Genomic DNA, 21,786 nt, shown 5'->3' with positions numbered 1-21,786 from the left:
TTCTATCCCATGAGCTTGTTAAGGCATATACAAGGAAGAACTTCTCTCCAAGATGTATGATCAAAATTGACCTAACAAAAGCATATGACTCTGTGGAATGGATTTTTTTAGAGCATGTGATGGTAGAACTGGGATTTCCTAGTAGGTTTCAACAGTGGGTGCTAGCTTGTGTGAAAACAGTGAGCTACTCTATAATTATAAATAAGGAACCTTCAGAGCCATTCCCATCAGCTAAAGGGTTGAGGTAGGGAGATCTTGTGCCTCCTTTCCTTTTTGCAAAAGGGAAATCAAGGAATGCAACTGTCTTCAAAATGGTATATGCTAAGACAATACACATGATTTGGAATGAGAGTAATCTCAGAATCTTTGAGAAACGTAGCAGGGAAGTAGAAGAGTTAGCTAGAACTATTGCATATGTCTGTAATGTGAGGGCTTCTACTCAAACTAGAACACTCCTACAAAAGCTTAAATTTTGAGATAGAAGTAGACTAGCACATAGGACTTAAGGATTATCAATGTATGTACAGGTGTAGATAGGCATTTTAGATGAGACAGGGGGCTGAGATAAAAGCCAATTGTGGTTTTGTATAACCAATTGTGGTTTTGTAAAGTTACATTGGTGATTAATGGAAAATGTTTAATTACCAAAAAAAGAAAGGTACTTGTAAGTTTCTTAAATATTGGTGGTAGGGGTAGGCCCGTGGAAGGGTGGACGCTAGCAATAACAACAACATACTCAGTTTAATCCCACATATTTGAGGAGGAAAATGTGCATGCAAACTTTTGAAGATAGAGAGATTTTTTGCAATAAATCTTGGTGATATTTAAATCTTGTACCACCACAAAATAAAGTTGCAGCTAAAACTGTGACTTTTTATATTTGTAATTACCATTTAGTTAATTTAACTGTACATTGTTCTTAATTATGCACCAAGAGTACAAGCAATGTGGAGGAAAAAGTGAAACTAGCACGGGCTAGTCAGTTTCTGGACTGGTAATTAAAAAATAGCCAGTGTTTGTCAACTCATTGAAAAATAGCCACTATTTTACTAAAACACGAAAAATTCCAGTATAATATGTGAGATTATATAGCTTTTGCGTATAAACTTCCAGCATATTATGTTGGAACTCTAGCACACGGAAAGTTTCAACCTAATATGCTGGATTATGGAGTTGTTGCAATATTTTCTATTTAGTCGGCACTCTTGTCTGTCGAGTACTTTTAGTAGTCTTGCTCTTCCTTCCTCCATTGCTGAGGTTAGCTCTATATTTTTGTCATGTACTTTTTCTCTCTTTCTAATTCTAAGGATTAAGTATTCTGCTAACATAACAAAAAAGAAATGAAAGTAGGGAATAGGACTAAGCTCTAACCCTTTTGTTCGAAATTTCTTCGTTTGTACTGAACCGCTTGCAGAATCAAATCCTCTTCCACAAATTCGAATAGAAGCCCTTAGTGAGGGAGTTGAAAAGAGCCGAGGAGTCCTCTGTTTTCGGGGGCAAACAACACTCCTCCAAGAAGAATTGTGCTATGCCCCCCCGATCCCTATAGAGCGAAAGAGCTGTCTGGTGATTCCCGTTTGCCCTACACTTCAGAAAAAGTAAAATCCCTGGAATTCTCTAATGCCGAGGATTATGTCTGAAAAACTTCGTATTGCGATCTCCGCTGACGATCCCTTTTGACAGGTATTCTTTTATTTATTTGTAGGTTTCTCTACTTCAGGCTCTTCCGAGGGCCTTTGTTTGAGGTGAGGTTCTATAATTTGATATAAACTTCTCGCATATTATGTTAGAACTCCAACACAACATAAAATTTTGACACATTATACTGGAAGCTCATATGTACAAAGTTCGAATTCCAGCATAACATTTTCAGATTTTAAAGGATGTTTTTGTTCAGATTTTATTTTTATATAAAAAAAGTAACTAAATTTTGATTATATCTGAAACTATAATTATTTTTCAATTAACAATTGTAAATCTGACATTTTTTATTTTTTGTACGAACAATGAATGAAGGGCTATGAGACGAGGGAAAGAGACTCTTCAAGCAGTAAATGCATTCAGGGATAAAGAGATGTAGTTGATATACATATGGTGCATAGACTTTTAAATACTACCAAATAGGCGTAATACATACGGAGACACTTAAAGTTGGCACGATCTTTCATTTAGACACCTGAACTTAAGAGAGTTCCTATTGAGCACGTACGTTACATGAACTTTGTTCCAATTAAACACTTCTTGCTGAGTTGGCACATAAAGTGAGTTTCACCCAATATGAGCGCGTGAAAAGCCCAAAAAACAGATTTTTTTTTGTTTTTTTATTTCCTTCTTCTTCTTTATGTCCACCACCATTTCCACCATTGCCTCCTCCACTTTCCGTCATCTTCTCCGACTCATTTTCCTCTTCTTCTTTCGAATCCCATACCAGATTCAAATTCAGCCGAAAACGAAAAGGTGAGTATTTGTGATTGGAAGAAAACAAAAAGGATAAAGTGAAGAAGAAGAAACCTAACCCAGCTGCCAGAACTGAAATGAAGAAGAAGCAGAGAACTGAGACTAAAATGAAGAAGAAGAAGAAGCAAAATGAATGGAAATAGCTTGAACTTTTCCAGTGAAAGCCAAGAATATCATTGTGCTTCAGCAAACCCAAAATGAACCAATTTCACTCAAATCTTCACCAAATGATTTAAAACTTGAAATGAAAACTCTAAACAACATCAATACCAAACCCCAGTGATCAATTCAAACAAACAACCGCAAAATCAAAAGACCTAAGTTCGTCTTCTTCGTCGAACAATCAGTTCAAGTTTCGAAGATGTTGGTTGCTTCTTTGACGGCAAAAACGGAAGCATTTTTGATGAATTTTGTGCTGAAACTAACGATCTTAGCCCGACCTTCATCATCGGGTATGTACTGATCCAGCTCCTGTATGTCGTTAACTCTAATGACGTCGTCGATCTTTCTAACGGCAGCATCACTGTAATAATAGGTAGTATTATACACCTTCTTCACCGGATCCGGTGTGTATCCTTTCACCGTTTCTTTGCCGGAATTAATGAAATCCCAGATTCCCATTTTTCCTTCTTGCTACTTACCTCGGAAACTAGGGAAGACTAGAAAAATGGTAATGGTAGTACTACACTGGAAAGGGGAGCCAACTTTTGTGCTTTTTCTGGCAATGTGGCCTAGAATTAAGCCAAGCCATGGTTATGGGAGTACTTTGTTTTGCAGATGAGATGGAAAGAAAGGGGTGGGGGTCGTTGGGGAAGATGACGGAGGGGAGGGGTGGGTTGGTAATATGTTTAGATCGTTTGTTTAGGGCTAGTTATTTGTATTTTAGTGGAAATAACACTATATAGCTGAGGTGGACAAATAAAATGATGTGACACGATTTATAATGGCTACTTTTGCCACGTAGACGGAGATTGCAGAACACGCGCTTGATTAATTAATAAGCCAGCAAAAAACGTGTCTTATTGGTATGAGAATTGCCTAGGAAACATGTCTAATTGGAAAGAGGTCTAGTTTAAGTGTCTAAGTGAAAGATAGTACCAACTTTAGGTGTCTCCGTATGTATCACGCGCCCTACCAAATAAGAAAGAAGGAATCACATGGTCAAAAGATAGGAGTAAAACTACGTCGTTTAAGTGAGAACAGGTTCCCTACTATGGTATGGGCAGTTGAGAATAACTCCAGGAATTGAATAAAGACAAAAGATATTTTCTGGTTGATGTATACCCTGTTGATATTTTAGTACTTTAAAAAAATATCTCATGGACCGTCTCTGAAATACTTTAAGTTGACGTGTTCAGTTTGACACATGTAAAAAGCGGTGACAACTGAGCCTCTCTTTTTTGTAGCAAAAGTTCCTCCCTTTTTTCCCCTCATTTCATTCACAATATCACAATATAAATACTAATAACTGCAATTTTTTTTTCTGTAATAAATTCTCTTGTAAAAGATTAAGGTATAGGTTCTTTTTTTTTTGGGTCCTCAAATAACAGATAATGGAAACTTCAAGAAAAGATATGAGTCATAAGATTTCAAGAAAGATTGATGAACATGAAGATATTTTGGCTATGGAGGTATATCTTCTGTTTGATCTAAGCTCAAAGAACTTTAATTTGGGTTTTTATTTATGTGATTATTATGAGTAGGTTTTCTGTCTTTTTATCAACTGTATGTATATATTGTGTTAATCTGGTGAGTTGATATTTACTATTTTTTGATTCAAGGGTTTATTTAGTTAGTAATTAGATCATTTTCTAGAGACAGGGACAGTAAAATGAATTTTAGTTATTTTCGCATTATATCCCTTATTAGGGATAATATATGTTTTATCTTTTTATTCTCTTTTTTTCCTCCTTGGATGGACAGTGCCCATAAAGATATATCAGTTAGCTTAATCAATTGATATATCTGTAGTAAGGCCAGATAAAAGCATGATTTTGCATCAAGTTCAAATCGAATTGTTAAATGGAGACAATAACTAGATTGTAAAAAGTTAATTTTGTGCGCTTAATACAAGCATGTTAAATTGAGGAAAATGAATATTAAGTAGTACTCCCTCCATTCCGGACTAGGCACGAAGTTTAAAAAATAAAGAAATTTGTTTGAAACTTATGGTCCAAAACAAATCATAGAAAATTGTGTTGCTAGAAATGATTTCACTAAGAGTAAAAAGGCGATATTTTAAGTTAAATTGTTACGAAATGTAGAAAGACCGATAAAAAAAACATGAAGTAAACTGAATCTACCTCCTACCTGCCTTTCTTGTGTGATTGCCTTGTCTTTTATCAATTGACAATGATATTATTATATGCTAATTGTGCACTTAGAATATGGGAATGAGTAGAAATAATGTTAAGCATATGCTTTTCCAATTTATCTCAGCCCTCATTATCATGTTATATGTGCCTTTAGTGCTAATTGCATGATTACATTATGTGATCATTCTTGAGAGTTCAAAATAAGGACGTACACGCCCCCTCCTTGGTTGTAGAAGGCAATGTACAAAATTAACAAGCAAAGTTGGGCTGGAAAATATGATTCATTAAGTATTCGGTTTCTCATTTCAGGAATCTCAGCATCCTCGACCAAAGAGCATAGAATGGACCGATGAGAAGCATAGTTCGTATCTCAAGTCAATGGAAGCATCCTTTGTCGACCAATTATATGGTTCACTAGACTTAGTTGGTTGGCATTCCCAAAATGACTTGTCAAAGTCTAAATCCTCAAGGCAAAAGCATGCCAATCCTTTAGGCCAGGTTCGATTTCATTGAATGTCAATTCTATTTAATCAGCTTTTTCGTTCTTAGTTTGTTCTGCTGCTCTCAGTATCTGATTTCATTCCTCTCGTTTATGCCCTTTTTTTCTGTATCAGTATAAGGTGTTTCAAGATGGTTGTTGGACCAAAATTGACTTCGGGAAAGACGAGCCACAGCTAAATAAAACAAATGAATCTGGTACCGTATTAGCAAGCCCCTGGATTAAACATTACAAATCTCAAGGCACACATCAAATGAGAGTAAATTCAAATCTCCAGGGGAACACTACCTTAGTGAAACAGAATCAATCGCCTGCATCTGACTTTGGTTCGTCCCGTAAAAATTATGTTACAGGTAGCTGAGATTTTCAACCCCAGCACATGTGATTAATTCTCCGCTCTCTTTGTCAAGTCATTAATATTATTCTTGTATCATTTCAGAGGTCATGGATCAAAACTTTGTTGATGAAGATATCGAAGAAGGAAACTCTAGCAGCAGGGAGCACAGCACAAAGCGGACAAAAATTTCATTACGTGCTGGTACGAGCAGCGATCAAGTAATGAGTTGGACCAGCTAATTTGAAGTTCTAAATTACTCGGTGACATTATACAACATTATTTATCGACTAATCATAGCTTAAACGGATCATTCAGGTAGTTCCATCTCACGCGTTCTCAATGACTGATGATCATATTGCGGATCTTCTGGATTCAACGGAGTAAGTCTTTGACTTTCAGAGACTGTGATGACACTAACCTCTCTAACCAAGAATGACGAATGGAACTTGAAAGAAGAGCATTTCCCTATTTTCGGACTTTAGGAGTATTAATGAATAATACTGTTAAAGTGATTCTGAAAGCATTTTGTTGGTTGGGATTGAATTGAGATGTGCTTTTCTTTAATAGTTACATCAAGAATGTCTGCCATTGGCCTCTTTAGAATTATTTAGGTTCCAACTTTTACCTGAAGAACAAGCTGGCTACCAGGTGGCTAGCAGGCTAGGCATCGCGTTTCAAAGCGTTGCAATAGGTTGATCAACATTTTGCTATTTTGTGCCTGAAGGCTAGTGTTCAGGTGGTCTTTATTTGTTTATTTTTATCTAGATGTTGGCAATAGTAGCCGTAGAATCTCTATAATCCTTGTACAGATTTTGGGAAAAAATGTTTGAAACATTTATTACTTCTCAATTTCTCATTGACCACTTTGATTGATATAGCATTGCAAGAATATTAAAGCAGAGCTTATTGTTTGTTTGACTCTGTTAATTGGTTCTAAATTAAGTCAAAGCCTTGTTGCTAACTTGCTATATCTTGTTGATGCTCTTACATGCTTTGCCTGGTTCTTCTAGCTACAATAGTCAACAGCAACAACATACCCAGTGGGATTTTACACGTCGGGATACAATGTATGTTGTCTTTACTCTTACCTTGTGTGAGCTAGAGAGGTTGCCGATAGGCCCTCGGTTCAAGAAAAGAATATTTTGAACAAGTTTGAAAAATGGAGCTACAATAGTCAGGTTCATGAAAAATGCAGGTTGATGTTAAGAATGGTTATCAAGCTAAAATACTATTACAGTAAAGTCGTGAAACTAAACACAAAAATAATTTTTTTCTCCTATATTTTTATAATCGTTGGAAATTCATCATCTCAGCAGCTCAGAGAATTGCAATAAGCTGCCACATAAGATAAACTTACCCAATAGGCTACAATATAATCATGTCAACAATACAACAAATTCTTACCAATGAACAGTATACGTCTAATCACCGCCACATTTTCTCCCATTTCTTACAGTCATTTAACAAATATTTCTCCATTTTTACTCCATTTAAACTGGAAGCTGAAGTTTATTAGCAGAGACAAAAGTGTTTAAGTTGAATATAACTATGTGTTGATTACGTGTCGATGTGCTTAGAGTCCGAAACTTTTTTGATGCTTTTTTGGACAAAAAACACATTTTTAATGTTAAAAAAAAGTTACATAATACTGCGAATTATTAAAAAAAAAAATCTTTTTACCTAATTCGCAGTACAATACTGCGAATTACTAAAAAAAATAAAATTTACCTAACTTAATCGCAGTACTGTACTGCGATTTCTTTATTAACTTGGCCCCACCATTTCTGTATTGCGAGTTCCTTAAAAGGAAGAAATGATAGAGTAGTAAACCTGAAAGCTTAAGATTTGAAAAGGAAAAAAAGGATCTTCCCCATTATTATATATGACTTAGAGGGAAGATTATAATATGAGTTTAAAAGGTATTATCCTTTCACAGTAATGCTCATGTTAATGGGATAAGATTTGAAATAGATTTGGTTTGAGGAAAGTAGGAAAAATAATTTTGTGAGTAAATTTCTAATGAGTTTTGGAGAACATCTATTATTATTTTTTTAGTCAAAATCTAGACTTTGATTGTTTCCATTTTTATTTTTATAAAATATGGTGAAAGGGTGACCCCCCTATTTTTGGGATTTTTTTACTGTATAACTACCTACCAAGAAAAAATAGCCGACAAATTAATAATATATATATATATATACAAACTATCAAATATAAATATTTTTAACGGAACAGTCAATTGTATAATGTACTAACTATACAATATTGGGAACTTTGGGACAGTCAATTGTATAATAACTAACTATACCATATTGGGAACAGTTCCCAATAATGAATACGTTCCCAATAAAGAGGTGGAAGATTGTGCCATTTAGGTAAAAAAAATTTTTTTTTACTAATTCGCAGTATTGTACTGCGAATTAAGTAATTTTTTTTTTATAATAATTCACAGTATAATACTGCAAATTGCCTGGGTATATGCTTTTTGTCCAAATAAGCATCAAAAAAGTTTCGGATTCGATGTGCTTACTTATCATAATACGTGGCAGCTTAGTTGTTACTTCGGCGCAGAGTTGATGAATATTCAGCAATTTACATTTAGGCCTAAGAATAATTAATATGTTTTCTCTTTTACACCCTCTAGTTTTATTAATTCCTTAATTATATGAACATTCCTAAAATTAACTCTAATTAGAGCTCCTCACGCCTACTTCTAGCCGCGTTTCACACGTTTGAATCTTTTTTTTTTTTTTGGTTGATAAACTAGGAATTTATTTCATAGGAAATTACAAACTACAATAGTTTTGATCCTGTGGATCATTACAAAAGGAGGATAACCCATGCATAGCATGCTGGTTATCAAGTTTGCTAGGTGCCTACAACCATGTATAGAAACAGTTTTAACATGAACATCTCCCACTTTGTTCGCCAGCATTCTGGTCATGACGTAAGTTGGAGGATTAACTAGACGACAGAGTTTATTGATACTAGGAAGCATGGAAGCATGCTTTGCCAAAAGGTGAGCCACTTCATTGCCTTGACGGAAGTTATGCTGGATCACTACCGTATCCATTCTAGAGATTAACAACCTGCATGAATTAATGATAGTCATAAGTTATGCAGTCGTTGTTAATATAAATAATTACCTGTATGGCGTCTGTTTCCACTTCTAACGGTTGCAGCTTCATTTCATGAGCAAGATATAGTCCTTGATAGAGGGCTTGTAATTCGATTTGGATGGGTGAATTTGCATAAGATTTCATTTGAAATCCTAGGACCCAATCCCCACTAGAGTTTCTAAATACTCCACCTACTCATCCATGTGTACCCCTCTCTTTGAAGGCCCCGTCTATATTTAATCTATACCAACCTCTACGTGGTGCTAACCAACCAAATTTTACGTGAACCTGTCTATCTAGATTAATCTCACGGCCAGTTAATAGTTTGTATTAGATGACTTGATTTAATATAAAGGTTATAGATAATTCTTTTGATGTGTTATTTATGTTATTGTTGTTTCTATTTAGCCAGATATTTCAAATGACGAATGGGAATATGTTAGACCAAGAGATGTGGTTATTGGATATGATTGGAGCTAATTCTTTAAGGTAGTTTAGCCAGTTAATGTTGTTTGGGCAATTAATTACTATACCTAATTGTTGCCACAAGTTTTTTGCCATGAAGCATTTCATAAATATATGGTTAATATCTTCAGTATCCTTTCGGCAAATTATACACAGATTGTTAATATTCATTCCTATACGTGCCAGATGATATCTGCAAGGTAATCTATTATGGTGATAAAGCCACATGAAGTATTTGATTTTGTTAGAACAATTAAGTTTCCAGATCCAATTAAAATTATTTTGTGTAGAGGGTTTTTTGTCAATGAGGTCATAGCACGAAATTGTTGTGAAGGTGCCTTTATTGTTCATATCCCATGTTAAGGTATCCTTCTTAGCTCTCGGGTCAATAAAGATGGATATAATCTTTTCTTGTATATCAGTATGAATATTTAAGGATATTTTTCCCAAGTCCCACATGTTGTTAGAAAAAATATTCATAACTGTTAGTTCAACTTCATGTTTGTTGAGGGGCCCCCTGACATAACTCCTAAGATTATTACAGTTGGGAATCCACTTAGTTTCCCAAATGTTTAGGGAAGAACTTTGGTGGATAGACCATGCTAATCCTTGTTGGCAGATTGACCAGCCTATTATAATGCTCTTCAAGATAAAGGAAGTGTTGAATTTAGAGTGGTTACCATATTTGTTGATGATAACGTTAGCCCAAAGGTTTAGTGGATTATTTGTTAATCTCCATGCTAGTTCAGCTAGTAGGGCTAAGTTTTTTGTTTTATCTTTTTTTTATACCCAATCAATTATAATCCTTTTTATTAGTGACCATATCCCAACTAAGAAGATGTAATTTCTTTTTAGTGTTAGTAACCCCATTGGAAATTCCTTTGTATTTTATCAATTGTTTTGAGTATTTTTAGGGTAGGAGAGCATATTGCATGTAATCGGTTGGAAGGCTTGATAGGGTGGATGAAATGAGAGTGGCTCTCCCTGCTAAGTCCATACAATTTATTTTTCAGCCTGAAAGTCTAGCACTCATGTTATCAATGATGTGTTGGTAGTCATTATGTGTATGATTCTCATTAATTATCGGAAAACCTAAGTATTTCCCAAAGGAAGTATTACTTTTGATACCTAAGCCAATGGAGATGTTAGCAATACAGTCTTTAGTACAATTTTTGGAGAAAATAATTCTAGATTTATTGTAATTGATATTTTGCCCAGATATTTCACTAAAAAAGTCAAGACCTTTACGGATCGTGGAGCATGTTTTACTATTTGTTTTCCCCATTAGAACTAGGTCATCTACAAAGAATAAATGTGACAAGGGAGGCCCTTTGGGACTTATGGTATTCCATTACGTGATGTCAACTTGGTGGTTTATATACCTAGATAACATTTTCATAGATAGTATAAAAAGATATAGTGACATTGGTTCACCTTGCTTGATACCTCTACTAGGGGAGAAGTAGTTTATTTTTGACCCATTTGGTAGACTCCTAGAGTACTTGTGGTAATGCCATTATTAGCTTTGATATCTTGGTAGGGAACTTAAAGTATAATAATGTTCGGTAGATAAAGGACTATTCCAATTTGTTGAAAGCTTTTTCTAAATCGATTTTAACTAACATATTTCCAACCTTTCCACTATTTTTTTAAAAATGGTTAATGACGTCCTGAATAATAATAGTATTATCACTAGCTCTTCTATTTTTAATGAAACTTGATTGGAGTTGACTAATTAGTTTGTCTAGGAAAGGTTTTAATCTATTTATAACTATTTTAGTGATAATTTTATAAATAGTACTGCACAGGCCTATTGGTCGGAAGTTATTTAGATTATTTGCTTTGGGAAATTTTGGGATTAGATACAAGTATGTGGTATTTATTTCAGCGGGGATTATGTTTTCAGAGAATACTTTGTGGCAGAAGGTTCGGACTGAATTACATACAATATGCCAATATTTCTGATAAAAAAGGGTGCAAACCATCTGGTCCAGGTGACTATAGGGCTTATAGGTCTATGTTGTCAAAGCTAGTGGTACTTAGTCTAATATTAGTCCAATTTGTTAAAGAGTGGTTTGTAGTGACACGACATTGAAATAGCCATGTGTATAAGCTGGAAAATCTTTTTGGTTGTCGATCCAATTACCTTGAGCATTTTTAAAAATGCTGATATGGTTTTGTCTTTTCCTATTGGATGTTAATATATGGAAAAAATTGGTGTTTGCATCCCACCGTTAAGCCAGTTAATACGAGATTTAAGTTTCTAGTAATCTTCAAATTTCAGGATACAATCGTCTTCATTTGTTAGGGATTGTTCTAGATCTTTGTAAGAAATGGTTATGTCCATAATTAATGGAATTTTGGATACCTACTAGTCGTGCTAGGATCCTTTTTTTATTTTTGAAAATGCTTCCAAAAGTTGATTTCCCCCGTACTATAATATTTTTTATGAAAGCATTTGTAGCGTCTAGGAGATCTTTATTGATCCAGTTTGCGGCTACCATACTGGGGAATTCAGGATAGGTACATCAAATATTTTTCAACCTAAAGGGCCAGTTAGAATTGTTGTAAGGGTTAATTAGTTTAACTAGTATAGGGTTATGGTCGGAGTATGTTTTAGGAAGGTGGCTGACTGTGGCATTTTGGGAATGTTTGTAGCCATTTTTCATTGGCAAAAACTCGATCAAGTCTTTCTATAATAAGGCCTTTTTTTCTTCTCCTATGGTTAGACCATGTAAACTTGCATCCCTTAAAACCTATATCAATAAGGTTACACTTATTAACGTAGTTCCAAATTTTGGATGATCTAGCTAATTTCATAGGTCTACCTCCTATCTTTTTACTACTATTAAAAATATCATTAAAATCTCCACCTATCATCTAAGACCCCTTGTAGTTTTTAGAGATGGAAATACGGTTCTCCCACATTGTATCCCTATAGTTAGACTTAGTGCTGGCATATATCGAACTAAATAGCCATTGAGATTTGGTAGGTCGTACCTGAAGCATTGAATGGATTTCTTGTCCTCTTCTAGTAAAGTGATGCACATAATGAGGTTATGATTATAGAGGATAGCCATATCACCTGCTTGACCCTCTATTGGTACCTCTATTAACTCCGAGAAATTAAAATTATTGAGTAATGTTGCATGGGTTGTCATCCTGGTTTCTAGTAAGGCTACCATGCATGGTCTATAAGTATCGATGAGTTCCCTGAAATTCCTACGGAAATCATCATTTCTTGCTCCCCTTACATTCCAGAAAATTATACTAGTGAGCCTATTCATTTTTGTTGGTTGATGCTGGTTGGTGTTGACTTCTAATTCCACAAAGTTGTGGTTTCTTCTCCTTGATGGCACTAGTACCACTGCTTATTTCCTTGCAGTTGGATCTTGTGGAGGTCGTATGTGCATTGAGCCTTTGTACATCATGCTGGGGCATCTGAAGATGTACTTCTTGCTCCACAGATCTAGGAAGAGAAGTATTTTTACTTCGTTTAGGCTTGAAATCTCCACAATCGATTCCATACCTTGTTGTGGGAGTTCTTCCTTTTCCCCTATTAGATTCTGATTTGGTTCTTGTGCGTTGTGTATGGCATCGGGGTGCATGTTGATTGGGCTGTTGTTCACTGGATATGCTTCTTCCTTATTTGCATGCATGTTCCAGACCATAAATATTGGGTTTAGGGTCGTGTTCTCCTCCGGTGAAAAGAAGGGGAGGTTTATTGGTAGGTTCATTAGAAAGTGTTGGTTGGTAACTTGTGGGATATTCCACTGAGATTGCATAGTTTGTATCAGTTTGTGGTTCATATTGGGGGCTAAGGGATTGAGTATGTTGTTGATCACATTTGGTTTGTGTAATTGTTCATGGCTAGATGCTTTCCCTCCGAGATAAGTTGGGCCAGATAACGTATTTTTTGGATTATTATCACCATTTCTTGTCCATTGATTTGGATGTTAAAGGTGATGGCATGGCCCAGAAGCCCCACTTCTAACCATGATGTTGGTTGGTAATTCTGTGGTTGAGAGGGATATGTGAAGAAGAGTGGTTGATTTGGTAGGTGAGGCGGGAGTGGTGGAAGATTGTCCATTGTTTGATTCCATTGTTGATGAAGGATATGGACTAATCCGAATCTCCGTCTCGCAGTGAATGATAGTCTTGGCATTTTTAGTGATAATGGAGTCTATATTTTGGTTTTTGATAGTAGGTGATGATGATGAGGTTATAGGATTACTATTATCCTTAGTAGGATCAATTTGCATGGAAGATGAGTGGAGTAGCGTATGGATTTTAAGGAGATCATTAATAGATTTATCTTTTGCCACATGTTGAATTTTTTCTTCCATTTGGCAGTGGGTTTGTATATGCATGGCCAAGTATTTTTTGGACTCATTATGGTTTGGGTTGTTGCTAGTATTGTTAAGAAGTATGCTGGATAAGTTAGTAGGAGAAATTAGTTTTTTAATATTAGAAGAGTTGGTAGTAACATTTTGGTTTAATAATTTTTGTTCCAATGATTGAGTTCCAATTTCCAATGTTTCTCTAGTTGGCTCACGTGTAAGGAATTATCTTTTGAAGGTGTTTATCTCCGTTTGCACGAATTGGTTGTCATTTAAACCATTTGTTACTGAAACAGTGGTTTCATCACAAACTATGTGTAAGTCTACAAGGTGGCCAAATTTGTTAGACATATCTATGTCTGTTTGGTTGGATTAACAGGTTTGGAAGGAGCATTTTTTTTATCAGAGTAAGGAATAATAGCAGGTTTTTTCAATGTACCTAAGTTTTTGGGTATTAAAATACTTACCTGTGCCAGCATCAAATATTTTTACATTTATACCTGTTGTAGCAGGGTTGGTTGGTGATTTTGAACGTGTATTGAACACCTTCCTTTTGGTAAAGGATACTGTCTTCCAATCCCCTTTGTCTATGTCCCGTGCACTGGAGGCTCGAACGTCTTTTTGTGAGTTGGACTTGGTAGCTTGCAATTTTGAATATTCACACTTGATGAGATCGTGACCTAATCTTCTACAATTTTTGCACAAAAAATTTTCTCCTTCGTATAGGATTTGTTATTTATAGGATCCAATAAAGATGAAAAGTTTGACAGGTGTGTTGCGGAAGCCAAATGTATAGAGTGTGAATAAGTCACAACTACTATACCAAAAATTATGACAACCACCAAATAATAAATAAGACAATAAAGCAATAATAAAGGGAACACCAGAATTTACGAGGTTCGGCTAATTTTGCCTACTCCTCGGACACAACCAAATATTTTATTCCACTCCAAAAATACAAGTGAAATAATACTAAAGAGAGAAGATACAAATGCCTTAAACAGATGAGAAGGCAAATGAGAGGTGTTTTTCAATCCTAAACATTAGGCCTTCTTTTATAGGGGAAAAATCCCCCCAAACTTAACTCCCAACCAATGTGGGACTTTGGCATTTTGCCAAACTTCAACAAATCTCCACCTTGGCAAAATTCCACATTTTCAATTCTCTCTCAATAACAAATTTTGGTTGTGTCTTCATCTTCAATCTTCAGTGTTCAACAATGTTGATCAAATCCAAACAATGTTGAAACTTGACCGCAGTCACCACCTTTGTCAGCATATCAGCAGGATTCTCTGTAGTATGAATTTTCTTCACCGTGACTCCACCTTCTTCTATGATTTCTCGTACGAAATGATACCGAACATCAATGTGCTTCGTCCTTGCATGATAAACTTGGTTCTTCGCTAATTGAATAGCACTTTGACTATCACAAAAAATTGTGATACCTTTTTGTTCAACACCAAGCTCCTTTAGCAATCCTTGAAGCCAAATTGCCTCTTTCACAGCATCTGTAATAGCCATGTACTCTGCCTCTGTTGTAGACAAAGCAACTGTTGACTGCAAAGTAGACTTCCAACTAACTGGTGCCTTTGCAAAAGTAAACACATAACCAGTAGTTGATCTTCGTTTGTCCATATCACCCGCAAAATCTGAGTCACAATATCCAACTACAAACTGATTGTCTTCCTGCTCAAAAACTAACCCGACATCTACAGTATTATGAATATACCGTAGAATCCACTTCACAGCTTGCCAATGCTCCTTCCCTGGATTGTGCATATATCTGCTAATAACTCCAACAGCTTGTGAAATGTCAGGCCTTGTGCAAACCATTGCATACATCAAGCTACCAACAGCATTTGCGTATGGTACCTTTGACATATACTCTCGTTCAGCTTCATCCATTGGCGACATAGTAGTACTTAGCTTAAAATGGGAAGCAAGTGGAGTACTAACTGGCTTAGTCTTGTCATCTATGCCAAAACGTTGAAGTACTCTCTTCAAATATTCCTTTTGAGATAAACAGAGTTTCTTTGAACGTCTATCTCTAATTATCTCCATGCCAAGAATTTTCTTTGCCTCACCCAAATCCTTCATCTCGAACTCCTTCTTCAGTTGAATCTTCAACTTATCAATTTCTTCCGAATTCTTGGAAGCTATCAACATATCATCAACATATAGGAGAAGATATACAAAGGAACCATCTTTAAGCTTGTGCAAATACACACAATGATCGTATTTGCTTCTCTTGTACCCTTGCCGCAACATAAACTCGTCAAATCGCTTGTACCATTGTCTAGAAGATTGTTTCAATCCGTACAACGATTTTTCAAGTTTGCACACCATATTTTCTTTTCCAGCAACTTTGAATCCTTCTGGCTGAGTCATGTAGATTTCCTCCTCCAAGTTTCCATGTAAAAACGCAGTTTTTACATCCATCTGAACTAGTTCCAAATCCAATTGTGCTACCAAATCCAACATAATTCTAATGGAGGAATGTTTTACAACTGGAGAAAACACTTCATTGTAATCAATTCCCTCCTTTTGAGCATATCCTTTGGCCACCAATCTTGCTTTGTAGCGAACATCTACTTGGTTAGGAAATCCTTCCTTCTTTGCAAATACCCATTTGCACCCAATTGCTTTCTTTCCCTTCGGGAGATTGGCCAATCTCCATGTATGATTCTGATGAAGGGACTGTATTTCATCATTCATGGCAATCCTCCACTTATCTTCTTCTGAACTTTGGACAGCGTCTTTATAAGTAGTAGGAACATCATCAGCTACAATTGAGGTTGCACAAGCAACCGTCTCTATGAGACGAACAGGTTTCGTTATTGTTCTTTTTGGCCTGCTGGTTGCTATTGATTCAAGTTGTTGTTGAGATTCCTGAGTTGGAATCTCCTCTACTGGCTCTCCTTCCAGAGGGTAATCTTCATTTGTTTCCTCCTCTGCTTCTTGTGTAGGAAAAATAAATTTTCCCTCAAACTCCACCTGCTTAGAAGCACCTTCATTTTGTTTGGTATCTTCTGTTACCTTATTTACCATAGCAAATTCATCAAAGGTAACATCTCTGCTGAATATTACTTTCTTTGTCATAGGGCACCATAAGCGATATCCTTTGACTCCAGAAGTAATTCCCATAAAAATAGCCTTCTTTGCCCTTGGATCCAATTTTGACTCCGTCACATGATAATATACAATTGAGCCAAACACGTGCAAAGAGTTATAATCTACAGCAGGTTTTCCGTACCATTTTTCAAATGGTGTTTTGCCATCAATAGCAGCAGATGGTAGACGATTAATGAGGTGACATGCATATGTAATTGCCTCAGCCCAAAATTCTTTGCCCAAGCCAGCATTGGACAACATACACCGTACCTTCTCCAGCAAGGTCCGGTTCATACGTTCTGCCACTCCATTCTGTTGTGGTGTATGTCTAACAGTGAAGTGTCGGACGATGCCATCATTTTCACAGACCTTATTAAAATGATCATTTTTGTATTCACCTCCATTGTCTGTGCGAATACACTTGATCCTCCTGCCTGTTTGATTCTCCACCATCGTCTTCCATTTGAGAAAAATTCCCAGCACTTCATCTTTGTTTTTCATTGTATACACCCACACTCTTCGAGAAAAATCATCAACAAAGGTTACAAAATAGTGCTTCCCACCCAATGAAGGTGTTTTGGAAGGACCCCAAACATCAGAGTGTACATAATCCAAAATGCCTTTAGTATTATGGATCACTGTACCAAATTTAACCCTTGTCTGTTTCCCTTTGACACAATGCTCACAAAACTCCAAGTTGCAAGCCTTTACTCCTTTTAACAATCCTTGATCTGATAGAGTTTTCAAGGATTTTCCTCCAGCATGTCCCAAGCGCATGTGCCATAGCTTGGTTGCTTCTGCCTCTTTGTCGTCACTGGATGTTACTGTCGCTGTCCCAATAACTGTACTGCCACGATAGCGGTACATATTATTATTCTTCCGATTAGCCTTCATTACCACTAGTGCACCGGAGCATACTCTCATCACTCCATTTTCTGCAATGATTTTGAACCCTTTTGATTCTAGGGCTCCCACAGAGATGAGATTCTTCTTCAAATCCGGTACATATCGAACATCTATCAATGTTCTGATCATTCCATCATGGTTCCTTAATCGTATTGAACCAATGCCATATGAGGTAAGAGGGCTGTTATCCGCTGTGTGGATGACTCCATATTCTCCTTCTTGAAATTCCATGAACCAGTCCCTGTTGGGACACATATGATAGCTACAAGCCGAGTCCATCAACCATATGTCTGATGATGTTGATGACTCTGTTGTAACTAATGAGAAGTCTGAATCATCACAATCAGCTACATTTGAATCCATAATGGCCTTTCCATTGTTATGTTTGGCCTTATTCTTCAACTTCGGACAGTCTTTCTTCCAGTGCCCTTTTTCTCGACAAAAGGCACATTCATCTTTGCTGGGTCTGGATCTTGACTTGGATCTTCCCTTCTTTGTCCTCGTTTGATTTTGAGGACGACCCCTCACAAATAGTGCTTCTCCTTCTCCGCCCTTCTGTTTTTCTCGCTTTCTTTGTTCATAGCTGTACAAAGCCGAACAAACTTCTCTGAGAGAAACTTCGTCATTTCCATGGAGTAGAGTAGTTTCAAGGTGCTCGTACTCATCAGGAAGTGACGCCAACAACATCAAGGCCAAGTCACCATCATCATAAGTTGTATCCATATTTTGCAAATCTGTAACCAACTTATTGAAACTGGTGATATGTTCATTCATCGTGGTACCAGGAACATAGGTGAAGTGAAACAATCTCTTCTTCATGTACAATTTATTTTGACTGTTTTTCTTCAAAAATTTATCCTCCAGTGCTTTCCATAATTTACTTGCAGAAGTTTCCTTTGTGTATGGATATTTCTGCTCTCTAGCAAGGTAGGATCGAATGGTACCGCAAGCAACACGGTTGATAATTCTCCAATCTTCTTCTCCAATAACATCTGGTTTCTTTTCTTCAATGGCCAGATCTAGCCCTTGTTGAAAAAGGACATCTAGAACCTCGCCTTGCCACATCCCAAAATGTCCGGACCCGTCAAATATTTCGACCGCAAATTTCGCATTTGACACAATTCTTGTCATAAGCGAAGATGCCAATGATGACGTATTGTTGACACTTGATGTAGATTCTTCTTGTTTATTGTCTCCCATCTTTGACACAAATATTATTTAATAGCTGACGACACAAATCAAGATTATTTCCTTTCTGGTGTGGAAGATCAGACTAAGCTGCAACCACAGAGCATACTCAGACAGAACCTTGACTCAGTTACCAAGATAAATCTTTTCTGATGTGGAAGATCAGACTATGCTGCAACCACAGAGCATACTTAGACAGTACCTTGGCTCTGATACCAATTGTTGCGGAAGCCAAATGTATAGAGTGTGAATAAGTCACAACTACTATACCAAAAATTATGACAACCACCAAATAATAAATAAGACAATAAAGCAATAATAAAGGGAACACCAGAATTTACGAGGTTCGGCTAATTTTGCCTACTCCTCGGACACAACCAAATATTTTATTCCACTCCAAAAATACAAGTGAAATAATACTAAAGAGAGAAGATACAAATGCCTTAAACAGATGAGAAGGCAAATGAGAGGTGTTTTTCAATCCTAAACATTAGGCCTTCTTTTATAGGGGAAAAATCCCCCCCAAACTTAACTCCCAACCAATGTGGGACTTTGGCATTTTGCCAAACTTCAACAAGGTGAATCCATCGGAACTTCAACACATAACCTTCCATATCGACTTCTTAGTGTTGATGATGTGCATGCATCAATCCGTAGTAGTTTGACTATTTTATTTCCAATCTTTTGTAATATAACGCCATCATAAAACTTTGTTGAGAGTTGAGGTAATCGTATTCATACCGCTGAATATAGTTGTTTGGATTCACTTGTCACAAATTGAGGCTCCCATTTTTGGACCGATAGGAAGAATCCATTGATGAACCATGGACCATTATTCAAGGCACGACTCATATTTTCTTTCTTGTTAAATTTTACTATAAAGTAATCCGCTCCAAGATCCATGAGTGTGAAATTTTCAGTAGGTTTTCGTATCTCTTATATTTTTTCTTTTTATGTAGTAATGGAGGATACGTTTACTCATAAGTTTAAGAATGAGTGAATGTTTCCAAGAATGATAGATGCATTGGAGATCTTCCATTAATAGGCTGATTTGTAATTATTCACTAATTGCATCCATATCTTGCGTATGAGGGTGAGCCAGTTCTAAGTCATCCATTGGGGAGTCCTATGGTATGGGTTGAGTGTAGGGTTCCCCTTGCTGCATGGATATGTGAATTTCCTCTGAATTCACTAGTAGCATATCCTTGAAGAAAGGTGTAGGCTTTTGATGAGATGGAGAGATTGGGGTAGGCTGTGAAAAGATCCCTATACCATCCTTATTATTATGGTCTCTGTGATTTTGAAGGATGTCTGATGGTTTTGGAGAAATCTGAGGTTTGATTGGTGGAGTGTGAGAGATTAATCATAATTTTAGTAGCATTAGTTTTTAGAAGGTGAAGATGAAGAGGACTAGAGAGAAAGTAGAGCTTCTCTCACTCCACATTTGAATCTTTATTATACGTAGTTGATATACATTTTCTCAATTATTTTAACTATTGATTGTTTGAGCTTCGCCTAATGCACGTCATAAAGGAAAATAATTTATTCAAAAATCTCTCACGGCTTTCATACTTTTCTACACTTAAAATAACATAGCAATACCTCTATTTATAATAGTATAAAATTTATTTTACTAAAAACATGAAAACTTATTCCTATATTAATATGACTATGGATCCTAATTACATATGAATCAAATAAATTTGCAAATATCAAATCTTAAACAATTTTAATTTTCCATTACAACTTTGAATTAGTTTGCCAACTAGTCAATAGAGAGCAAGAAGTGTTAGATGATATTACAGAAAGGGACCGATAAATTGTTTGTTTAGATTTCTAAGATATGATTAAGATTTAAGTTAAAAGTTAAGGAACGTGATAACATTATTTTAAAACTTGTATACCTTCTCTGCGTTTGCGCTATATTTCGCTTGAGTGGACAATTATAACTTTCCAGAGACTCAAAAGTAATAGGCAATCATGTCCAAATGAATTTCATTTCGTAGGGGCTCTTCACAATGTAAAGAATTAAAATGGAAAAAGGCATCTATTCACTCTGTAACGAAATTTACCAAACATGAAGTTGAATTTAGGTGACGTGCTCAATTATAAGACAGTTTGATATTTGGTTTATTATGGAAAAATTGATTGTGTCTGTATATTTTCTTCATTTTTATTTTTGGAAACCAAAGGTCAAATTGATTTTTCTTTCATTCTTTTATAGCTCTTGCCGTGGTAAAGCTGGGAGTATTAGTATTAATTCTTTGGATGGGTTGTCAAGCATAGGCGAATTCAAGACTTAAAATTGACTAACTTGAGCTAAAATCCTTAGCACTAAACTCATTATACTTTTAAATTTAGTAAAAATTTTTAATATATAAATCTATTTTCGGCATTAAAAAAATAATAAGTATCGACTCTTGTTTAAACTTTTATTGAGAAAAGGGGACCCTTGTTTAAACCTCATTTATAGCCTGTTTGGCCAAGCTTATTTTCGGCCAAAAGTGCTTTTTTTTTGCCAAAAGCACTTTTGGCCTCAATTTGAGGTGTTTGGCCAAGCTTCGGGAAGGAAAAAAATGCTTTTGAGGAGAAGCAGAAGCAATTTTAGAGAAGCAGAAAAAAGTAGTTTCTCTCCAAAAGCACTTTTTTGAAAAGCACTTTTAAGAAAAATATACTTAGAATCAGTTTTTTAAAGCTTGACCAAACACTAATTGCTACTTAGAAGTGCTTTTCAAACTAATTAGCCAAACACAAACTGCTTCTCACCAAAAGTACTTTAGAGAAATACACTTTTGAAAAAAAAAAATACTTCTCAAAATAAGCTGATTTTTGCAGCTTGGCCAAACGGGCTATTAGACCGTGCTGGCTAATTTTTATCCGCGATACTAATCAACAATCTTATTTCTTCAGACGTGACAATTTCAGTTCTATCCTTCCATTAAAAATATGCTCTTCTCCTGTTTCTAGAAAGGACTTGTATATGCAATTGCTACAATGGAAAATGAATTTTAAATATATTTTTATTTGTTTGTTTATTTTTTTAATAAAA

At 35.9% G+C, this 21,786-nt stretch overlaps 1 protein-coding gene across 3 annotated transcripts; it reads left to right on the top strand.

Annotated features, from left to right (window-relative positions):
• Window positions 1–3,821: 3,821 nt before the first annotated feature.
• On the top strand, window positions 3,822–6,526 carry LOC107794357 (cold-regulated protein 27). Of its 3 annotated transcripts, none has more exons than XM_075232596.1 (5): window positions 3,822–4,088; window positions 5,082–5,270; window positions 5,387–5,624; window positions 5,711–5,826; window positions 5,906–6,526. In XM_075232596.1, exons 1-5 carry the CDS (start codon window positions 4,011–4,013, stop codon window positions 5,990–5,992), a joined length of 708 nt encoding a protein of 235 aa, XP_075088697.1. In that variant the 5' UTR covers window positions 3,822–4,010; the 3' UTR covers window positions 5,993–6,526. The 3 variants fall into 3 exon arrangements, with proteins under 3 accessions (XP_075088697.1, XP_016472324.1, XP_016472323.1); XM_016616838.2 differs by having other exon boundaries at window positions 3,823–4,088; window positions 5,711–5,809; window positions 5,924–6,526; XM_016616837.2 differs by having other exon boundaries at window positions 3,824–4,088; window positions 5,924–6,526.
• Window positions 6,527–21,786: the final 15,260 nt, after the last annotated feature.

The sequence above is a fragment of the Nicotiana tabacum genome, chromosome 16 (genome assembly GCF_000715075.1).
Source record: "Nicotiana tabacum cultivar K326 chromosome 16, ASM71507v2, whole genome shotgun sequence".
Taxonomy (NCBI): domain Eukaryota; kingdom Viridiplantae; phylum Streptophyta; class Magnoliopsida; order Solanales; family Solanaceae; genus Nicotiana; species Nicotiana tabacum.
Note: the sequence above shows the minus strand (reverse complement) of the source record. Positions and strands in the feature narration are given on the sequence as shown.

What these genes read in the sequence shown, in the direction of transcription:
- LOC107794357 (XM_075232596.1), top strand. Translation starts at nt 4,011, where the DNA reads ATGGAAACTTCAAGAAAAGATATGAGTCATAAGATTTCAAGAAAGATT. An exon ending in AAGATATTTTGGCTATGGAG is followed by an intron (nt 4,089 to 5,081) that starts GTATATCTTCTG and finishes TTCTCATTTCAG; the next exon opens with GAATCTCAGCATCCTCGACC. An exon ending in ATGCCAATCCTTTAGGCCAG is followed by an intron (nt 5,271 to 5,386) that starts GTTCGATTTCAT and finishes TTTCTGTATCAG; the next exon opens with TATAAGGTGTTTCAAGATGG.